Below are 21,221 nucleotides of genomic sequence, written 5' to 3' on the forward strand. Positions count from 1 at the left end.
AGGGGCCGGCCCCCAGCTATCCCACAGGAAGGGGCCTCAGAGACTCCCGGCTGTAGAGGGAGGAAGGGGAGACTGAGGCAGAAATGAGTGCCACGTCTGGAGGCTGACGTGGGGCCGTGCCTGGGGACAGGGACTTGTTTGTGGCTGGTGACTGGGGTGGGGCCAGCAGCCCCAGAGGAGCTTGTGGCCCAGGCCCCAGGCTGCTCTGAGACATAGGGGTGCCAGAAGGGCACAGGCCAACCCGCGGGCATCCGCCCCTGCTCCCTGTGGGGCAGCTCCAGACAGCCTGTGTCGGCCAGGTCTCTGAGCCTCCGTCTCCCCACCTGTAAGAGGACACCTCTCAGGATGCTGGTACCAAGTGAGGGACTGTGGTGACCTGCCTTGTGGCCCCAGGGCTCAGAGCCAGAGGGTGAGTGGGGGCGGGGCTGGTGGCTGGGTCCGGTCACGGCCAAGAGTTCTGGCCTGTGGCCATGGGCCGGCCACTTGCCAGCAGCCGAGCCAGCTCCAATGAGGCCCGAGGAGTCCTGGGGTGCCAGGGGCAGTGTGGTCTGACCTCACCCAATACACAGGGTGCGGGTGTCCCTGGGCCTGGCACCCACCCTCCTGCTTCAGCCTCCCCACTGCGCCAAGGCCACCCTGGGGCTCTGCAGCCTCAGCGCCACCGGCACCTCTGCCCCTCCCGGGCCTGATGGATTCCCCAGAATGAGAGACGTGCACATAGACACGCACTCACACACACACACACCCATGTGCACACATGCACACGCATGTACACACACAGGGCCTCAAAGTCCATTTCCACGGGCCAGTGGTTCCCTGCCAGGCTCTTCCTGGACATGGCATTGCTGCTGGGCACACGCAGGCCCAGTCCAGGCAGACACGGCCTCACCCGGTGCTCTGAGGGGAGTGGGGGTAGGTGGGAGGGACAGGCTGGCCCCCCACGGCCCAGCCCAGGGCCCGTGGACACCTGTGGAAGCCTTTCCTGCTGCAAACGGTGGGTTTGGGGTTGCTGAGTGAAGAGAGCAGGGCCGAGCACAGAGATGGGGACACAGGATGCCAAACCCCCACTGGAGGTGCCAGGTGGCGTGGGACAGGGAACAGGACTCTGCATTGTTCCAGTGTATCCCGGGACTGGAAGCAGAGCTAGTACACCACAGGTGCTTAATAATTGTCTGAATGACTCCACTCTGATGTCTGCCGGAAACACCCCAACTGGGGGCGTGGCTGCTGCAGGGGCAGGGCTGGATTCCACGTGGCTCAGGCGGAGAGTCCTGCAAGGAGGGTGGCTGCTGTGCTGTCCCTGTCACCGTGCTGACAGCGAAGCCCCCACCTGCGAGGGGTGGGAACAGTATGAGGACGGGCCTTTGGGCAGGGGGTGCAGGCACAGGGAACCTGGGATGCCCCCAGGGCTATGCGGAGCGAGGGCTGCCAGAGCCTGGTGTGCTCACCTGAGATTTGGGGATGCAGCACCACCAGGGCAGTGGTGGGGCCACACAGGTGCGGGGCTCTGGTGGCAAGTTTCACCTTGCTCTGCATCCACGTGGTCCGCAAGGGGCACACCCAGCAGGCCCCGATAAAGCCTCCCTGACCCCAACCCCCAGGTTCACAGACCCTCCTCGAAGCCTTTGCACCCAGAAACAGAAGCCAACACTGAGGCCCGATATGTGGGGGGTATGTCTGGGCTGGGAGCACCCCACCCTCTCCAGGGGGCCAGCTTGAAGGTGAACCCCAACATTCCAGCCTGAGACCTGGAGGGGGTCCCTGACTTTCCTATCTGAGGCCTGGAGGAGGCGTCCATGTGGAGGACGTTGGGTTTTTGTGGAGGTGCTGGGCCGGGAGGTGGAGCCAGAGCCCCCAGCCCGGGCCAGGAGTCTGGCTGGAGGTGGCAGAGGTGGCTTTGGCTTCTGGTCCTGCCAGCACTCCGGGGCCACGTCTGGGCCACACTGTCCCAGGCTCCCGGGCTCTGAGGGGGTGGGAGAGGCAGGGTCCCCTGTACCCACCCCAGCAATGGGTCCTCTGTGATGGCAGCTGTGCGGGGCCGGCGGGGTGAGGCCCGTTCCCGTGGCTGTGCCCCGCGGCTGCGCCTGGAGAGCGGCTCCCGGTGTGCCAGTGGCCCCATGTGGGCACCAGGATGGAGGCGTGAGGGTGGCTGAGTCTGGCCCATGCTCCCTGCGGCTGGTGAAGGGCCTGGGGTGCTGAGCCGGTCGTGCATGGGGACCACGTGCTCTCCTGGCCTCGAAGCCCAGGCCACCCATCTGCCGACTGTGCGGGGCAGGACCACCACGGCTGCAGGGTTCCTCAAAGCCCCCCAGGGCCCCGGGGCACTGGCTTAGGTGCTGTCAGCCAGGCCCGGCCCCTCCGTCAAGTCTCAGCTCTCATCTGTGGGGCACCCCCCATCCCTGTGCCCCCAGACTCTGCCCAGGCCCCTCCACCACCGGAAAGGCCTGGAGCCGAGGAGCAGCCTGGGCGAGGCCAGGGAGGGCCTGCAGTGTGCAGTGCCTGCAGGAGATGGCTGCTGCCTTTGGGTAAGGAGGCTGCCTGGGCTCTGAGGGTCACCACACGGCAGTCGGTGACAGAGCTGGGACCAGACCTTGTGTGTCTGGCCCAGAGCCGTGCTCTCAGCCCACTGAACCCCTCCTTCCCAGCCTGGCTCTGGCTTCTGGTCCCGCCAGCATCCTAACACCAAGTCTCCGAGCAGCTCCACCCTGCTGGGGTTGGGGGACCAGGCAGCGGCTCCTGGCTGCTGCCCTTTCTCCCCATACACCTCTGGGCTGGGACCTGAGAGGTGGCCGTCCCTGGTGCTCAGGGGACACGGGTGGTGAGCGGTGGGGGCTGGGCCTGGCAGGGCGTGGAGCAGGGAGCCATCGGCCTGGGGCCTGGGACACACACAGCCGGGAGGGTGGCTGGGGCAGGAAACTTTATTTCATACGGTGGGGACCTGCCTGGCGGCTGCAGGCCCACCCTAAGGCTCCAGATGGACGGGGTTAGAGCAGGCGAGCGGGCGGGGGCGGGGCAGGGCTGCCTCGGGGGGCAGTGCAGGCTGAGCTCAGCGGCCTCAGGGCTGAGACAGTGTCCACGCAGTCAGGTGTGGGGCTGTGACGGCCACCACGTCATGATGCTGCACCCAGGCGGGCGGATGCGCACCCAGGCGGGGGGCAGGGACAGGCGGGGGCAGAGGGGCTCCTGCGCTGGCGCCTAGGCCACGGCGGTCTGGCGGCTGAAGAGCTCGAGGGTGAGGGAGCTGAGGAAGGCCGGGATGCTGTCCTGGCGCAGCAGGTGCAGCTCGATGAGCGGGCCCACGGTGCGTGAGAACTCTGTCTCCAGCAGCTGCATCTTGGAGCCCGAGGGTCCCGTGGCCTGCAGGGGACAGACAGGATGGTGGTCAGCGCAGGGTGGCCTGGCAGGTCTCTCCCCTCCCTGGCCGGGCAGCCCCTCCAGCCGCAGGGAGGAGCCAGGGGACCCCCACCTGCTGCTGACTGCACCCCAGGCAAGAGAATCCCGTGTGGGGCGCCCGCGCGGCTGCAGGCCGCTGTCTGGGCTCCCCTGGCTTTGTGCCACCCCCGCTGCCCTGGCCTGGCGCCCCGAGCGGCCTCATCTGTTTGTTCCAGCGTCTTCCTCCGTTTTCTCGCTGGGCCTCCCCCGCCCCCACTCCTGGTTAGCACGTTTGGCCTTGTCATAGTCCAACACAAACCATTTTTAAACAAAAACAAGAGAAACCACTCTGACCTTTTACTAAGAAAATCCTTTCATTTCTGCCTTATGCTCTTGATTCTGAGTTTTCCCCTAAATGTCAGAGGGGCCGATTCTGCAGCTGTCGGGAGCAAGTGGGAGCCAGGCCGAGGCGCGGGCCGGGTGGGAGCAGGGTGGGGAGAAACGGCTCTCCCTCCCCCGACCCGGGGCTGCCATGCCCAGGAGGGCCCGGCCACAGCAGCAGTGGCCTCGTGGACCCTGCTCTCGGGGCGGCTGGCTTCCCGCCCCCCCCACCCCCGGGCGCTGGCAGGCTTTAGGGGCTGGGTGATTTTTTATGTGGAACAGATAGGACCCTCCCTCATCCACACCTCGACTGCTGCTCTCGCTGGATGGGCAAAGCCTCGCACCAACACAATCCCCCCCAGCGCCCTCGCCGCCCACCACAGCTCCCGCAGCACCTCCTGGGCCGGCCCCTGGCGGTTCTGGGGGAATGAGGACCCTCCCCAGGGCCATGCCCTCCAGGTCAGGGGTGGGGTGGGGTGCTGCTCTTGCTACACACCCCGAAGGCAGGCAGATCCAGGTGTGTGCACCACGCCAGCCCCACAGACAAGCCGTGCCTGTCCTGCAGGGCCCCAACGAGCCCACCCTCTGCACCCACCCCAGGGCTCTGAGCCCTGCTCTCCCCGGACTGTCCTCTTTGGCATCGGAAGGGGCCACATCCCCACTAGACCCACCTCGGCAGCCACCAAGGCATATCAGAACTCGTTGAATGAACTACGCGTGCCGATCAACCTCTGCCATGTTCAAATACCGCCCGGTCCCCAGGTGCCTTGTAAATCACTATAATTAGGGCTGTTCACTTAAAACCAGAGCACAATTTTTTAAAAAGCAAATTGCCCAGGAAGACATGTTGGCCGTGGCTATCAGTATTTATGGGGCCGCCTGCGCTGTCTCGGCTCCCTCTCCTCCCAGCGTCTGGGCGGCCGAGCTGCCACCTGTCTGGTCTGCGACACACAAGCGTGGTGTGGCTGGCAGGTGCCCTGGGGGTGCCCAGAGACTCAACCTCAATGAAGACGCTGGTGGCCTGTCGGTTGGCAGCTGCTGCGCTCTGGCCCGGACCCTGCCTGGCCTGGCCTGGGGTCTGCGTCCCCCAGAAGGCAGGGCAGCGTGACCGGAAGGCCAGCCCAGCACTGGAGGCCGGGGTCCGGCTGCCACAGCGTGTGACCAAGAGCAGCTAGAGCACAGCCACACGCAGGCTTGCTGGGGCGTCGCGAGCTGTGGTGCGTGACCTGGCTTCTCATCCCGGCTCTGCCGCTGTCGTCACTCCAACAGGGAACAGCGCAAGACCTCTGTGCAGCTTGGAGCCGAGGGGTCACAGAGTGCCGGTCACCCCTGCCAGCGTGTCCTAGTGGCACCTACAACAGGCAGCCCAGGAGCTTCCGTGTCACAGAGGGATGAGGGAGGAGACAGGTGGGGAGGACGGATCCCCGAGGGCAGAGATGGGAGCCCTTCCCTCTGCCCTCCCTCGGGTTGCAGGGCACTAAGGGATTCCTGTCCAGAGCAGGGTCACCTGCTGCCCAGGGCATTAGAGAAGATTCCACAAGAGAAGAATCGGGATGGCGAAGGAACCTAGAGATTAAACCCACTGCAATGTCTGGAACCCAAATCCAGACTCAGGTGAGCAAAACTGAAATGATCGATGATATCAAGTGCTCGGGAAATGTAAGTGACACTCTGCCAAGACACTGGGGAGCTATTTCAGTGCCGGTTACGTGTGAGGGTGGTATCGTGGTTATGCTGTTAATAATAAAAGTGTCCCCACTGATGCCTGAAGAAGCGGCTGATTCCAGGGCTGTGGCAGTGTGGTACATGCTGCGCCTCGAGCACCTGCCGTAAAGAAGGGCTCAGATGGAGGAGGCCAGTGTGGGTGCCTGTCAGCTGGGGGCCAGGCCCCACGGAGTGCCCAGTATTCCCTGATCCAGCCACCTCGCCCCGACATGCATGCCCACGACAGACCTCCAGGTGACGGTCTGTCCACTGACTGCAATGCCACCCGCCCCAGCCCTCTCCTGGTGGCGCAGCTGCCGATATCTGGGGCTTTAGAGTCTGCTAGACCTGGCGTCTCACCTTGGCTTGGCTACTCAGAAGCTGTGATCCCAGGCACAGTGACAAACCTAAGCCCTGGCCACACACTGGGGTGGCTGAGAGGACTAAAGGAGTCAGGCATGTGAGAGCACGGGGCCCAGGGAAATGCCACGTGCAGGGTGATCCGTGGCTGGGGAGAGCCCACGCCCATTTCAGCCTGGTCTACAAGACCTAGGGCTGCCCTGTGGCCCGTCCTACAGTCTCTACTGTGACATGAGCTGCTGCCGCCTCATCACCATCCTGCTGCAGAGGGGACGGTGTTCTGTCAGACCCTGGAGTCCCCCAGGGTCCCCATGGAGACACTCCCGCCATGACCCACAGGCCGGGAGGCAGGCTTTGCCCTCGTGAAGGCGGCTGCGGCACCGTGGGAACCGGGCTGTGTACAGACACCTACTCTCACCGCTGAGCGAGGGGGATTTTCTGCCTTGCTGAGGCTGTAAGGGAATCACAGTGTCTCCAACTTCAAGAGTATCTGGGTTTCTCAAGCAGAGACTTCGCCGCGTTCCAGGCGCTTTCACGCGCTCACAGGCTGGTTGGGGAGGGCGGCGCAGTCACGTCGGTCAGGACTGAAACGCCTGCGCTCGCGCCGTGCACTTGCTGTCCCCCACCGTGCACTCGCTGTCCCCCACATGCACCCGCTGTCCCCCGCCGTGCACCCGCTGTCCCCCGCCGTGCACTCGCTGTCCCCCGCCGTGCACTCGCTGTCCCCCACATGCACGCACACACACAGCATGCAAAAGACCCTGAGAAGATACATCGCAGTGTTCACGGTGGTTAGCTCAGAGTGCTAAGACGAAGGGGTTCATTATGGTTCTTGCCATTTTCCAGATGTTTTTACTCTGCTACACATTTGTAATTAGCAAAAAATTATAACTAAGTTATATCTGCAAGAGTTGGACAGCTCTGAGACAGGCAGACGCACGCATTCCCTGCTGTGGGACATGTAGATACCTGGTCCCCACCGACTGGCCAAGGCCCAGGGCACGGTCAAGGCTTGGCCGCAGACTCTTGGGGCATCTTGCCACAGCGCCCTGCGGTCCCCTGTTGGGCCTGCGAGTGCTCCCCTGCAGGACACGCCACTGGTGGGAGGGCCCCTCTGCAGGCTGGCTGAGGTGCCCTGCCCTGTGCCTGGAGTGCCACGCCAGCACTGCAGCTGGCATCTCGGCTGGTGGCACCGTGGACACTAGGCGTGAGTCAGAGCAGGAGCCAGGCCAGCAGGCAGAGGGGGCACTGGCAGGTGGCCATGCAGGAGCTGGCTTGAGGCTGTCTGTCATGGGGCTGGTGCTGGGGTCAGACACATGGGCACCCAGGGGTCAAGGGGCACAGCAGGGCAGGCTGGAGTGAATCACAGGGACAGGGTAGGACACAGCTTTGTCCAGCAGAACTGGCGTGGAGGGGTCTGCCTCCTCCTGTCCACAGGGCCACACCAGGCTGGCACAGACGCCATCCGGCAAGTGGAGCCAGCACAGAGATGGACAGTGGCTTCCTGCCATGCTCGCCGGCCCGGCCACGGGAGAGAGGCCACGGGACCCTGCCCTGCCGTGTGCTCGGCACTCCAGGCCCTCAGACGAGTGCGTGGGGGGCAAACAGGATGATGGTGACACGCATATCTCATCCTTCCGGCTGACAGTTGCGGCCCATGGTGCAGCCATGACGGGTTGTGCCTGTCATCCGCCCTCCACCAGTTTGCAGCACAGTTCAATACAACGTTAGCCGAGGAAGCTGCCCACGTGTCTGTGACAAGTGCAGGAGCCAGTGAGAGGGGCAGATGGGCCGGGCAAGCTGTGGACGCGGCCGGGGAAGCACCTAGGCCCGACTTCACAGAGGTCAGAGCCTTGGTGCCCAGTGAGCCCCATCAAAGCCACTGGGGTGCTCTGTGGCCTGCGGTGAAGGGTCATAGGAGTGTCTAACTCTGTGAGAGGTGGCAGCAGGTGGCCTCTAAGCAGCCAGTCTGGCCTGCAGGAGGGGTTAGGATACGGCACGGCCCCATCTGTGATCGTGCCTTATGAGCAAAGAGACCTGGAGGCAGCAGAGCCCGCTGATGAGAGAGGCCAGGTAAGGCACAGGGGACACGGGCTCCGGCGGGAGGGGAGCTGAGTGGTGACTAGTGCAGGGAGTGGGCTGACAGCAGTGAGGGACCTCCCCTGAGATGGCTCCAGAGCAACTGTAACATCTCAGGGAGAAAGGACTTGGATAGGACCACAGCCAACTTCGCAGACGGTGGCCTTGTGGTGACAGAGGTCAGAGGTCAGACAGAGAACACAGGCATGGGGAGCCCCATCGCCCCTCACCCAGCAGGGCTGTGCTGAGTCTGATGGGATGACACATACCCGGGAAGTGGGAGGGAACAGCTGGGGGGCTGGGGTCCTGGGGTCGGCCTCCCTGGAGAGAAGGTTCTAGACTGGGGGCTCCCCTTGCCCTGCTCCTCCATGCCTGATGGAGGCCCGAGGAGTCCTTGAGAGGACACCAGGGCAGCGAGCGAGGATGCAGCTGAGGCCCAGAGCTGACATGAGGCCCGAATGGGCCAGGGGCCCGCGTGGGGTGTCTCCACAGTGCTGTCACCTGGGCTGGGCTCAGCAGGGCACCGGCCCCCACCTCCCCGTCTCTGGGACAGAGAATGAAGCCTCAGGGGCCTCCAGAAAGCCCGGACCCCCAGCCCCTGAGCCGTCCCCTTCTGTCCAGTGGCCTGGTGACACCTGGCCACCCTGACCCTGCAGCCCACCTGGCTCCAGGGAGGCCTCCTCGTGAATCACCACTGTCCCTGTCATCTGGGGTCTGTGTCTCGCAGAGACTGACCCCGTCCGCCCTGGAAAGGCAAGCGCACGGCCCAGCCGAGCCAACACGGTCACGCTGAGTGGCGGCTGTGACCTTTAGTTGGGACTGACTGTTCTGTTCTTTCTTCAACATTTTATTTTGAAATAACCATAAACTCACGAGAAGTTCAGAAATAGTCTAGTGTCCGTGTACCCTTCACTAGCCCCCTGACAGCGCTCTCACGTGGCCGTGGCACGGTGCCACACGTGGAGGCTGACACTGGCCCGGCACTGTTGATGGGCACAGGGGCCGTGTCACCCTCCTGAGCACACGGGGGAACAGCCCTGTCCGGGTTTCCACGTGCACACAGGTCTGGACACCGCAGGTTGCCGTGACAGTGAGGATGCCCTGGGCCGCTCTGTCACGGCCGAGCAGTGAGAGAAACGAGGGTGACATGCGCCTTCATCCTGATGGGGCTGCCTGGGGTCAGAGGTCAGCTCCAGTTCCAGCTTGGCCGCTGCTTGTCTTCATGACCTCGGTGGCACAGCCTTTATCCCAAAGGTCAGGCAGGTGGAGGGCGGAGCCGGTGCTCTGCACACTGCCACGGGCATCGTGGGGACTGTCGGTGCCGCCACGGTCCACAGCTGGTGAGGCCAGGATGCAGTGACACACCCTGCAGCTCGTGGCTCAAAGGGAGACGACTGTAGTCCAAACCCAGGCTCTGCGCAGTCCCAGGCGCTGTGTGGCCACCATGCTGCGCACACTGATGGCTCTTTGGGCACCTCAGCTGAGCGAGTTCCTCCTCCACACTGGCAAGAGGACATGTGCTCCTAGCGTGCCCTACTCCCGCCTTCGCCATGGGCTCTGCTGCCTGTGCCCAGCCTGCTACGCACAGGCCAGCTGTTGGCCCGAGGCCCAGGTGGGCGAGGCTCTCCCGCCACACCCTGCACGGCTCTGCCCACGACCCTGGGCTCACGCCCATCTCACCGGTGTCCCCTGGGGAGTAGTGACAGCCAGACCCAAAGGAGGCCTAGCTAGACACTGTCAAATGAGCGAAGGCGCAGAGGGACGTGGCCGCAATTGGGTCAGGACATCGTGGACACGCCGAGAATAAACCCCCGGCACGAAGCTGCGGGAACGGAAGCTGGCAAAGACCGCGTCCACCGGGGAAAATAGCTCCGCCGATTAGCACTGCCTAATTGTGCCGAGGAAAAGCATCTAAATGCCGCGCACTCTAATTACACCAGCGCCACTGGGACGCATCCCCGGCTGGGTGACCTGTTCCCTCAAGAGTGATTGGCGGGGAGGGTGAGGCCAGGCACCCTAGCAGTCGCAGAAAAATCTCAAACCAACAATTATTATTATTATTATTCTATTTATACAGCTCCCCCTCACACGCGCTCCACTTTAGAGCCGCTGCAGCTGCTCCTGCAGCCTCTGGAGGGAGGGGAGCGGAGGGGGCGGGGGTGGCCCGAGCGGTCACTTCTAGCAAGTCTCGCCCACCACAGGTGGACACGGGGGCCACGGAGGCCACGGGGAGCCTTGGGAGCAGGGGCAGGGGCAGGGGCAGAGCGGGGAGAGCCCGGGGTGGCTGGAGCCGGGAGCACAGCCGAGGTCAGGGCAGGGAGGACGCGGGCTCAGCTCGGCGCCTCCTCACTCTGCCTGCCGGGTGGGCCGTGGCCCGGCTGCTCCCTCACCCATGAACGGGCTGGACAGTACTGTCCCTTCCTGTGCCGGAGGCGAGTGAGAACCCAAGCCTGCGCACCCCTCGCCCCTCCAGACCACACACGCCGTGGCTGGGAGATCTTCCAAGGAGCGCGGTGTGGCCGCTACAGGCTTTGGGGGCAGGCAGAGACACAGGGGACCTGGGCGTCACATCGGCCTCCCTGGCACATCCCTCAGCCTCTCTGCGCTGAAGTTGCTTCAATGTAAAATGGGGACAAAGGCCTGTTTTCCTGCCTTGGAGGCTGCTGTGAGTGGTAGGGACAGCCAAAAAGTGAGACGAGCTACACGAAACGACAGCTGCTGAGTTGCTGGACTTGAGGGAACAGGGCAGTGGTCCCAAGAGACATGGGTAGGCGGGGGAGCCCTGGGGGCCCCACTTCACCCCTGAGAGACCCTCGGGGCCCCAGTGCAGGGAACGGCCAGGCAGAGCCTGGGAGGCTCCCCGAGTGGAGGGGACAGAGCCGGGTGGGGGTAATGGAGGTGGCCAGAGGGTACAGGATGGGGGACTGGCCAGCATGTGAGTGTGAGGCAGCTACCTGGGACCAGGGCAAAATCAAAAGGTCAGAGAGAAAACCCCACAGAAAATAAGCATTTGAAGCTCACACAGGGCTGCAAACAGTGCCCGCCCCCAGCCACAGTGGAAAGCTGATGCCACAAGGCCCCACGAGGCCCCGGGTGGGCAGCCAGGAAGGGTCTCACCTCATGAGGGGCAGACAGCTCCAGGCCACACGGCATCTCCCTGTGTCCCCCAAATCTTAGACCAAGACCTGGAAGGAACAAACTGTTTCCAAGTAACCTACCTGCATCCCCGGACAGAGCTCAAGGACACTCACAGGGACACGGGACATAGGACACATGGCACCTGGCACAGTGACACACATGGTGTCAGGCACCCATCAGTGGAGACCGACCCAGAGCTCCTGATGCAGGGTTAGCAGATGACATTAAGTTGTTATAACTTTGTTCCACATGCCCAAAAAGTTAAGGAGAGATATAGAGATACCAAAAAGAGCCAAACTGACCTTCTACAAACAAAAACAACAACTTGGGAGATGAAAAGCATAGTGGGTGGGATCCACGGCAGATCAGACATCACAGAAAAGAGATTAGTGAGCCACAGAAACCACCCAAAATGAAAGAGAGAGAGGAAAAAGAAAGAAAAAACCCTCCCCCCCAAAAAAAAAGAAAGGAAGGAAGCAAGAATAAAAGCACGCTGGGGGCTGTGGGTGCCTTAGTGTGGACCCCACCCGTGTACCGGGAGCACCCGCAGGCAAGGCTGAGACGGGGAGGCACTTCTGCAGTAGCTCCGACAATCCGCCAGGCACGGCCCGTGTCAGCCCTGCCCTGCAACGTGACTTGTGGCAGAAGGGAAGTGCTGTCGCTTTTGAGATCACGTCGCAATGGGCTGTGATTCCTGTCCCCTTTCTCGTGGTTCCCCCAGTTCTCAGAGCTCTGACGAGCAAGCCGCAAGGAGCTGACAGTGGCTTCCAGCCAACAGCCACTGAGGAACCGGCGCTGTCAGTCCACCCGCCCGTGAGGAGTGAATCCCATAGACACCCACGTGCCAGCCTGGACACAGACCCTTCCCCAGCAGAGACTTAAGGTGACAGCCTGTGTGAGACCCTGAGCAGAGAGCCCAGCTAAGTCACACTTGAATTCTCAACCCTCAGAAACCGAGCCACTGAGCTTTGGGGTAACCTGTTATGCAGTGACAGATAACCAATATGGGGGAACAGAAAAAATATATATTTGAAAAAATAATGGCCCCCAATTTTTGAGAGGTGAAGAAAAGTACAAATTGAGAGATCTAAGGAGTTCAATGAACCCCAAGCACAAAAAAAAAAAAAAGAAGAAGAAAACTACATCAAAGTACATATAATCAAATTGTTCAAAGTTAGTAATAAAGATAAAATCTTAAAAGCGGTCAGAGGAAAAGAAACCTTACCCACAGAGGAACAAAGCCGAGGAGGACAACAGACGTCTCACTGGAAATATGAAAGTGAGAAGACAGTGAAATAACATCTCTAAAGTACAGGAAGAAAAAACAGTCAACCTAGAATTCTATACCCAGTGAAAATCTCTTTCAAAAAATAAAGCCTTCTTTCCACGTGCAAGAGCTTAACGACTTTCTCATCAGCTAACTCATGCAGGAAATGTTCAGGAAATTTAGACAGAGGACCACGAGGACTGAAACGCGGGCCCGCAGAGAGATAATGAAGTGACAACGAACTGTCACCCTCACTCCCTCGGTGAATGGGTGAATGAGGATGTGGGAGTTGCCACATGAAGGCAGACACACAAAACATTTTAAAGTATTATTTAAATCCTGTTGCAAAAGATAACTATTTAAACAGAAATAATAACAACGTATCGTGGGGTTTGTAACGTGTGCAAATGAAATGTGCAAGAAGAGGAGGAAGGCAGCAAGGAGAAAACTGACGTACGTGACGGTCAGTTTCTGCACCGTACACAGGTGGTGTCGAATCGGGTGAGGCTGACTGAGACACATTAAAGATCTGCACTATAAATCCTGAAATAACCTGCAAAATAACAAGATGAAGAAATATAGCTACGTCAAAAAAAGAGACGTATGGATTTGTAAAAAGTATCCAATCCATCCGACAGAGGCAGAGAAAGGAGCAAACAGGAACAAACACGAGATGAAGCGCCGTGTGAGCTGAGGGTCACTCGGCCCTGCACGGAGCCGGGCGGGCCATCGGCGACGTGTTCCAGCAACCAGTGCTCACTTCGTGTCTCTGCGTCACATTTTGGCAATTCTTACAATGTTTCAAGTTTTTCATCATTACTGTTATCTCTGTTCTGGTGATCTGTGATCGGTGATCTCTGACGTTACTATGATAATTGTTTTGGGGTGCCATGAACTGTGCCCACATGAGATGGCAAACTTAATAAATGCGTGTGTGCCGGCTGCTCCACCAACCTGCTGTTCCCCCACCTCGCTCCTTCTCCTCTGGCCTCCCTATCCCCTAGACACAACAATATGGACATAATTAGGACAATTACAACCTACAATGGCCTCTCAGTGTTCAAATGAAAGGAGGAATCACACATCTCCCACTTTAAACCGAAAGCTAGAAATGATTAAGCTAGTGAGGAAGGCATGTCGAAAGCCAAGACAGGCCAAAAGCTGGGCCTCCTGCACCAGATAGCCAACTTGTGAATGCAAAAGTGCTGCTCCAGTGAACACACAGATGGTAAGAAAGCAAAACTGCCTTATATGGAGGTGTGGAGAAAGTTTTACTGGTCTGCATAGAAGACCAAACCAGCCACAACATTCCCTTAAGCCAAAGCCTAATCTAGAACAAGCTCCTACTCTCTTCAATTCTGTGAAGGCGGAGAGAGGTGAGGAAGCTACAGAAGAAAAGTTGGAAGCCAGCAGAGGTTGGTTCATGAGGTTTAAGGAAAGAAGCCATCTCCATAGTGTAAAAGTACAAAGTGAAGCAGCAAGTGCTGGTAGAGAAGCTGCAGCAAGTTATCCGGAAGATCTAGCTAAGATCATCGATGAAGGTGGCTACACTAAACAACAGAGTTTCAATGCAGGCAAAAACCAGCCTTACCTTGGAAGAAGATGCTGTCTAGGACTTTCATAGCTTGGGAGAAGTCAATGTCCGGCTTCAAAGCTTCGAAGAACAGGCTGACTCTCTTGTTAGGGGCTAATGCAGCTGGTGACTTTAGGTTTGAAGCCAATGCTCATTTAACCACGCCAAAATTCTTAGGGCCCTCCCAAATAATGCTAAATCTACTCCGCCTGCTCTATCAATGGAACAACAAAGCCTGAATAACACATCTGTTTACAGCATAGTTTAGTAAATATTTTAAGCCCACTATTGAGACCTACTGCTCGGAAAAAAGGCTCCTCCTAAAACATTACTGCTCATTAACAATGCACCTGGTCACCCAAGAGCTCTGATGGAAATGTACAAGGAGATTGATGTTTTCAAACCTGCTAACACAGCATCCACTCTGCAACCTTGGATCAAGAAGTAATTTCGACTTTCAAGTCTTATTCTTCCAAGTATTATTATTTAAGAAATCCATTTTGTAAGGCTACAGCTGCTGTAGATAGTGATTCCTCTGATGGATCTGGACAAACTAAATTGGAAACCTTCTGGAAAGGATTCACCATTCTAGATGCCATTAAGAATATTCATGATTCATGGGAGGAGGTAAAAATAGCAACAGTAACAGGAGTTTGGAAGAAGCTGATTCCAACCTTCACGGATGACTTTGAGGAGTTCCAGACGTCAGTGGAGGAAGTAACCGCAGACATGGTAGAAACAGCAAGAGAGCTAGAGTCAGAAGAGGAGCCTGAAGATGTGACTGAATTGCTGCAATATCATGACAATTTTCAATGGATGAGGAGTTGCTTCTTTTGGATGAGAAAAGAGTGGTTTCTTGAGATGCAATCTACTTCTGGTGAAGCTGCTGTGCATAGTGTTGAAATGACAACAAAGGATTTAGAATCTTACATAAACTTAGTTGATAAAGCAGTGGCAGGGTTTGAAAGGACTGACTCCAAATTCTAAAGAGGTTCCACTGTGGGTAAAATGCTATCAAACAGCATCGCATGCTACAGAGAAATCTTTCATGAAAGGGAGAGTCAATCATCGTGGCACCAACTTCCTTGTTGCCTTATTTTAGGAACTTGTCACAGCCACCCCAAGCCTCAGCTGCCACCACCCTGATCAGTCGGCAGCATCAACATCGAGAAGCCAAAAGATTATGACTCGCTGAAGGCTCAGATGATTGTTAGCATTTTTTAGCAATGAAATATTTTTAAATTAAAGTACGTAAATTATTTTTAGATATAATGCTATTGCATCTTTCACAGACAGCAGTACAACTTTTTATATGTATGGGGAAACCAAAAAATTCGTGTGACTTGCTTTATCACAATATTTGTTTTATCATAGTGGTCTGGAACTTAATCTGCAATATCTCTAAGGTAAGCCTGTAACAGACAAAGTAGATTTCTGAGCAAAGAATATTACTGCGGAAAAAAGCCATTTCATAATGATAAAAGAATCAATTTATACATTAAATAAAAACTGATAAACATGCAAGCCAGAATAGAAAAATCTATAATTATAGTCTGAGATCTCAATATTCCTCTATCAATAATTGATGAAATAGGAGGAGAAAAAATTGGCAAGGATGTAGAAGATTTGACAACACTATCACAAAATTCGACCTAATTGACCAGGCACAGTGGCTCATGCCTGTAATCCTACCACTTTGGGAGGTCGAGGAGAGAGCAATGCTTGAGGCCAGGAGTTCGAGACCAGCCTAGGTCACATACACAGTGAGACCCCGTCTCTACAAAAAATAAAAAAAAATTTAGCTTGGCATGGTGGTGTGTGTCAGCTACCTGGGAGGCCAAAGCAGGAGGATAGTTTGAGCCCAGGAGTTCAAGGCTGCAGTGAGCTGTGATCACGTCACTGCACTCCAGCCTGGGTGACAAAGTGAGACCCTGTCTCTAAAAAATAACAACAAAAACCTTGACGTAATTGACACTGATATCACATTCCAGCAGAATACATGTTCTTTTTAAGTATACACAGAGAACATTTCTATAGATAACATTCTGAAGAGACCTTAAAACAAATTTCAGTAAATTTGAAAGGATTCACATCATTCAGAGTATGATCTATGACACAGATCATTTAATTCCATGGCAATGGAATTAAATTAGATGACAGAAATTAAATAACAGAAAGATATCTGAAAATTTTCAAAATATTTGGAAACTAAATACCATAAATAACCTATGGGTAAAAGAAGAAATCAAAAGGGAAATTAGTAATTTGAACTGAACAAAGATAAAAACACAATATCAGAATTTGTGGGATGCCACTAAAGCAGAAATGAGGGGAAACTACAGCACTAAATGTCCACATTAGAGAGGAAGAAAGTTCTCGAGACAACGACTACAGCTTGCACCTTAAGGAGCTATGATAAGAAGGCAAACCAGCCCTGCAGTAAGCAGAAGAAAGAAAATACAGATCAAAGTAGAAATCAGTGAGATACAAAATAGAAAAGCAGTAGAAAGAATAAAACCAAAAGCTGTTTCTTTTAGAAGATTAATAAAGTTGATAAAACCATGGTCAGACTGATTCGGAATAAAAGAGAGAAGCCACAAATTACTAACATCAGGAATGACAGAGGTGACAGCAGCACAGATTCTGTGGACGTTAAAAGGACAATAAGAGAACATTATGAACAACTTTATGCCAATAAATTTGAAAACTTAGAAAAAAAAACCGGACAAATTCCTTGAACGACACAACCTACGAAAGCTCACCACAAAAGACAAGGACAACCCAAATAGCCCTATGTCTTGTAAAGCAACTGAATTTGTCGTTAAACCTTCTCAGGAAGAAAATTTAAAGCTTAGATGGCTTTACTGGTGAATTCTATCAAACATTTAATGCAGAAATAGTACCAAATCTACATAAACTCTTCAAGAAAATTTGAAGAGGAGGAATACTTTCCAACTCACTCTATGAGAACAGCATTACTGTGATACCAAAACCAGAAGACATTATAAGTGGGGAAAAAAACCCCAGAACTACAAAACAATAGTCCTTCAGGAATTTATATGCAAAAATTCTAAAGAAAATGTTTAGCAACTCATGTCCAGCAGTATATAAAAAGGATAATGCATCATGACCCAACGGGGTTTCTCCCAAGAATACAAGGTTGGTTTACCACTAGAAAATCAAAGTAATTCCACATATTAACAAAGTAAAAAACAAAACAAAACCATATGATCATCTCAATAAATGCAGAAAAAGCATCTGAATACACCCAACATCCATTCTTGGAAAAATAAAATTCTCAGCAAATGAAGATTGGAAGAGAATTTCCTCAGCCCGATGAAGGATATCTATGAACAACACACAGCAAACACCATGCTTAGTAGCTTAAGTTCGAATGCGTCTCCTTCAGATTGGAAATAAGACCAAGATGCCCACTCTTGAGACTTTTATTTAACATTATCCTGGAGCTTACAGGTAGTGAAATAAAGCCAGAAAAAGAAACAAAAAGAATCTAGTTTGAATAAGTAGAAGTCCAACTGTCTTTACTACAGGAAGAACACTAAGTAGAAAACCCAATCAAATATACTAAAAAGCTATTAGAACTAATACATGAGTTTAACCAGGTTGTAAAATAAAGAGATCAATATACAAATGAATTCTTTTTATATGTTAGCAACAAACTAAGGGGAAAAAAACAATACCTTTTTAATAATATCAAAATCTGAAATACTTAGGGATAAACCTGAAAAAGATGTGAAATTCCTGCACACTGAAAATGAGAAGGCATTGCTGAGAGGAGCTGTTCACAGATTGGAAGATTCGATATTGTTAAGATGTCAATTCTCCCCAAAACGATCTTTACAGTCAATGTAATCCTAATCACAATCCTAGCAGGCTTGCTTTTTTAAAAAAGTTTTTTGTAGACATTAAAAAGCTGAGTCTACAATTCATGCGGAAATGAGGAGAACCTAGAATACTCCAAACAACTTTAGAAAAAGAACAAGATTGGAGAGCAAACACTTTCTGATTTCAAGACAGGAATGAAAACAGCGTGCTAGTGGCATAAAGACAGCTAAATGGATCAGTGGAAGATAATAGACTCAAACGTGTATGGACAAGGAATGTTTTACAAAAGTGCTAAGGCAATTCAGTGAAGAAAGGACAGTCTTTTCAACAAAGGATGCTGGATTAATTATATATGCAGATGCAATAAAAAATAAAAAAGAAATTCAATCCACATCTTGTACCATATCAACTCAAGAGGGATCACGGACATAAATATAAAATTTAAAACTATAAAACTTCCAGAGGAAAATAATGGAGCAAATCTTTGTGACCTTCGGGTTGGGTGAATATTTCTTATGACACCAAAAGCACACTCAATAAAAGCAAAGATTGGTAAGTTGGATTTAATCAAAATTAGAAACTTCTGCTTTTCAAAATGCACTAAGAGAATGAAAAGACAAACCATAGACTAGAAGAAAACATTGGCAATGTGTGTATCTGATAAAGAATTTGTATACAGAATACACAAAGAACTCTCAAAACTCAGTAAGAAAACATACAACCCAATAAATCATGAGCAAAAAGATTTGAACAAATACTTCATCAAAGAATGGCAAATAAACACATGCCCAGTGTCATTAGGAAAATGTAAATTAAGACCACAAGGAGGTGGCATTACTGACCTCTTAGAGTGGCTGACAGTGAAAAGACTGATCCTATCAAGTCCTGGGGAGGATGCAGAGGAACCAGAACTTTCCTGCACTGCTCATGGGAACGTGAAATAGCACAGCCACTGTGGAAGACAGTTTGGCAATTTCTTGGAAAGTTAGACATACACCCACCACGTGATCAAGCAGCTGCATGGCCAGGTATTTATTCAAACGAGGGAAAAGGGAAGGGGCGTCCACACAGACTCGCAGGTTTACGTTCACTGTGAACCTCATTCGCAATAGCCCCGAACTGAGACGACCCAAATGTCCACGGACAGCGGTGGATCAACACACTGTGCTTTGTCCATATAATTTTTTTATTTAGCAGCAAAGGGGAACAGACTTTTGATACCCATAATAAATCTCAAAATGGATAAATCTCAAAATAATTATGCTGAGTGGAAGAAGCCAGACAAAAAAGATTCTATTTATGCAAAACTCTAGAAAACGTGAATTGCTCTGCAGTGACAGAAAGCACAGAAGGGTCGAGGTTGCCGGGGAGGGGGGGGGGGGGTGTTGACCAGAAGGGGTGGGGTTACGGGCCCAGGAGTCTCTTGGGGTGGGGGGGGGGACGTTCACTACCTCGGCTTCATCAATAAAACAGGTTAACAAAGGACACCGCACAGGAGCAGGCGCGCCCTCCCCCTAGTCCCAGTGAAGTGGGCAGGCTCACTGTACCCCTGCCATAGCCCCCTGCGCCACACTGCTCCCTCTGCGTCCATGCCGCTGGCCCCACCCCCCGTACCCACACTGTGCCCACACTACTTCCTCTGCACCCATCGCATTGCCCACACTGCTCCCTCTGCGCCCTCGCCATCGTCATCACGGGGTCCTACTGGGCCTGGGGCACGTGGCCAAGGGCCTAGTGCCCGTCTGCAGCTGAAGCTGCCAAAATGTGCTGCTGCTGCCACCACCAAGAAGAACATTTCACTGGTCCTGGGTTAAGAACGTCTCCACAAGTGACGTGACTTTTCAGAAAGTCGGATCCCTTCGGTCACTCTGACTCGGGGGCGGGGGTGGCTCTCCTCGGCTCTGCTTCTCGCCTGGCGGAGACGCGCCTGCACTGGCTGTGGCAGAGGTGGCCTGGTGGGGCTAAAGACTAACTGGCACAGGGAACGGGAATGTATTGCTTTGTACCAAGTTCAGATGCATCTAGAAGCTTCTGTCCTGACCCCCAGCAAAGACGACGTAACTGAACACAGCTGCTGAGCACCCGGCCCTCCTCGGCCCGGCTGCTCCTGCCAGCTGTGGGTGCTCCAGGGGAAAGCAGAGCGTCCCCGTCACTCACGACACAGGAGCCTCCTGGCAGTGGCGTTGGTGACAGCCTGATTCCCGTCTAGTTCTCAGCCAAACGAGTGCCGGGCCCGGATGGATGGGCCCAGTGGCTGGCTGCGCCCAGCGCTGTCCTCGCACGGCCAGAGTGACTGTGGCTTCGGGACTTGAATGCCAGATGCCACGTCTACTGGCTTCCTGGACTCAGGCACACAAGGGACCAGGGCGTGACTGAAGGTCTCAGCAGTCCCCAATAGTGGAGAGGGGGGTCCACAGCTCTGTCTTGGGGCAGAACTCTGACTGTGACGCTGCAGCCCCCCGTCCTGCTGTGGGCTGTGGCCTCCGTGTCCTCACCTGTGAGGTGGGAAGATCTCACCTGTCCTCTGGGCAGGTGCCTCTGCCCTGGTGTGAGTTTCCCTCTCTGAGGGGGCTCCTGTCCCTGCTTGGGTCACACAAGGGTGGCCAGGCATGGCTGCGCCCACGCTGGTGTTCCTGCTGCCACCCCAGTGTGGACAACCCACTCACCCCGCCGGCGGCAGTATCATCTGCAAATTGCCTTGTTTTTCATCTTTGGCAGGGCTGAAAATCTGATCATGAAAGGGAATTTTCTTTTTTCTTTTTTAATTAGTACTTGGTAATATCACCAAGCTGCGAGTTTATGGCTTTGTAGATCTTGTGTTTTTGACACTAATTACTCACAAAGGCTTTTTGAGCTGCATTTCAACTCTGCAACTGCCATGCCAGTAATTAAGCAACAGATTCCATGTTGCACATGCGCCTGCCCACCTGTGCCCTGGCTTCCGTGTGGCCTTGCCCCGGGGCCCGAGGCAGCTCCCGAGGTGGACTCCAGCCGGTCTCGCAGCCTCAGTCGCAGCTGTGCTCTCCACGCGGGGTCCCGCTCCAGACTCCTGGCTGTGGGGAACGATCCTGAGTCCGCGTTGCACCAGGCTCCCTTCCCGTGTTCCTGCCTGTCGCCTCCCACCCCAGGCATGTTCCTTCGCCAGCCGAGCGCCTGCAGCCACCGGGAAGGGGCTTGGCAGGACAGGCCTCTGCACCTCTGCAGGCCCCGAGCGAAACCTCCATCCAGGCACTTATCCGACAGCCCTGCCTCTCCCTGCACAGGGACTCGGAGACTCGGGCACTGCTGGGCTGTGTCCTGGAGGGCAGGGTTCAGTGCACACGAGTGAGCCCCTTGCCCACGTCCGCCTGCCCTGCCTGGTGTGCGCGCCAACTTGGGTCTTCCTCTGTGGGCCTGAGGGCTGTGTGGGCTCAGGAGCTGCCTGTGGTGAGTCTGAGGCCGGGGAGGAAAGCCCCTGTCACTGTTGGGCGAGGCCCCAGGGTGTCCTCCCAGCACAGCCTG

The 21,221-nt window shown here is 54.8% G+C and overlaps 1 protein-coding gene across 9 annotated transcripts in view; it reads right to left on the reverse strand.

Moving 5' to 3' along the window:
- Positions 1-2,904: 2,904 nt before the first annotated feature.
- Positions 2,905-21,221, reverse strand: part of MAD1L1 (mitotic arrest deficient 1 like 1) — a 361,733-nt gene continuing 343,416 nt past the window's right edge. For all 9 annotated transcript variants that reach the window (XM_045542991.1, XM_045542990.1, XM_045542992.1 and 6 more), the window contains one exon: positions 2,905-3,357. In XM_045542991.1, the coding sequence (XP_045398947.1) occupies positions 3,196-3,357 (162 nt within the window). In that variant the 3' untranslated portion in view covers positions 2,905-3,195. The remainder of the gene's footprint in view (positions 3,358-21,221) is intronic.

Source organism: Lemur catta, chromosome 2, assembly GCF_020740605.2.
Source record: "Lemur catta isolate mLemCat1 chromosome 2, mLemCat1.pri, whole genome shotgun sequence".
NCBI lineage: Eukaryota > Metazoa > Chordata > Mammalia > Primates > Lemuridae > Lemur > Lemur catta.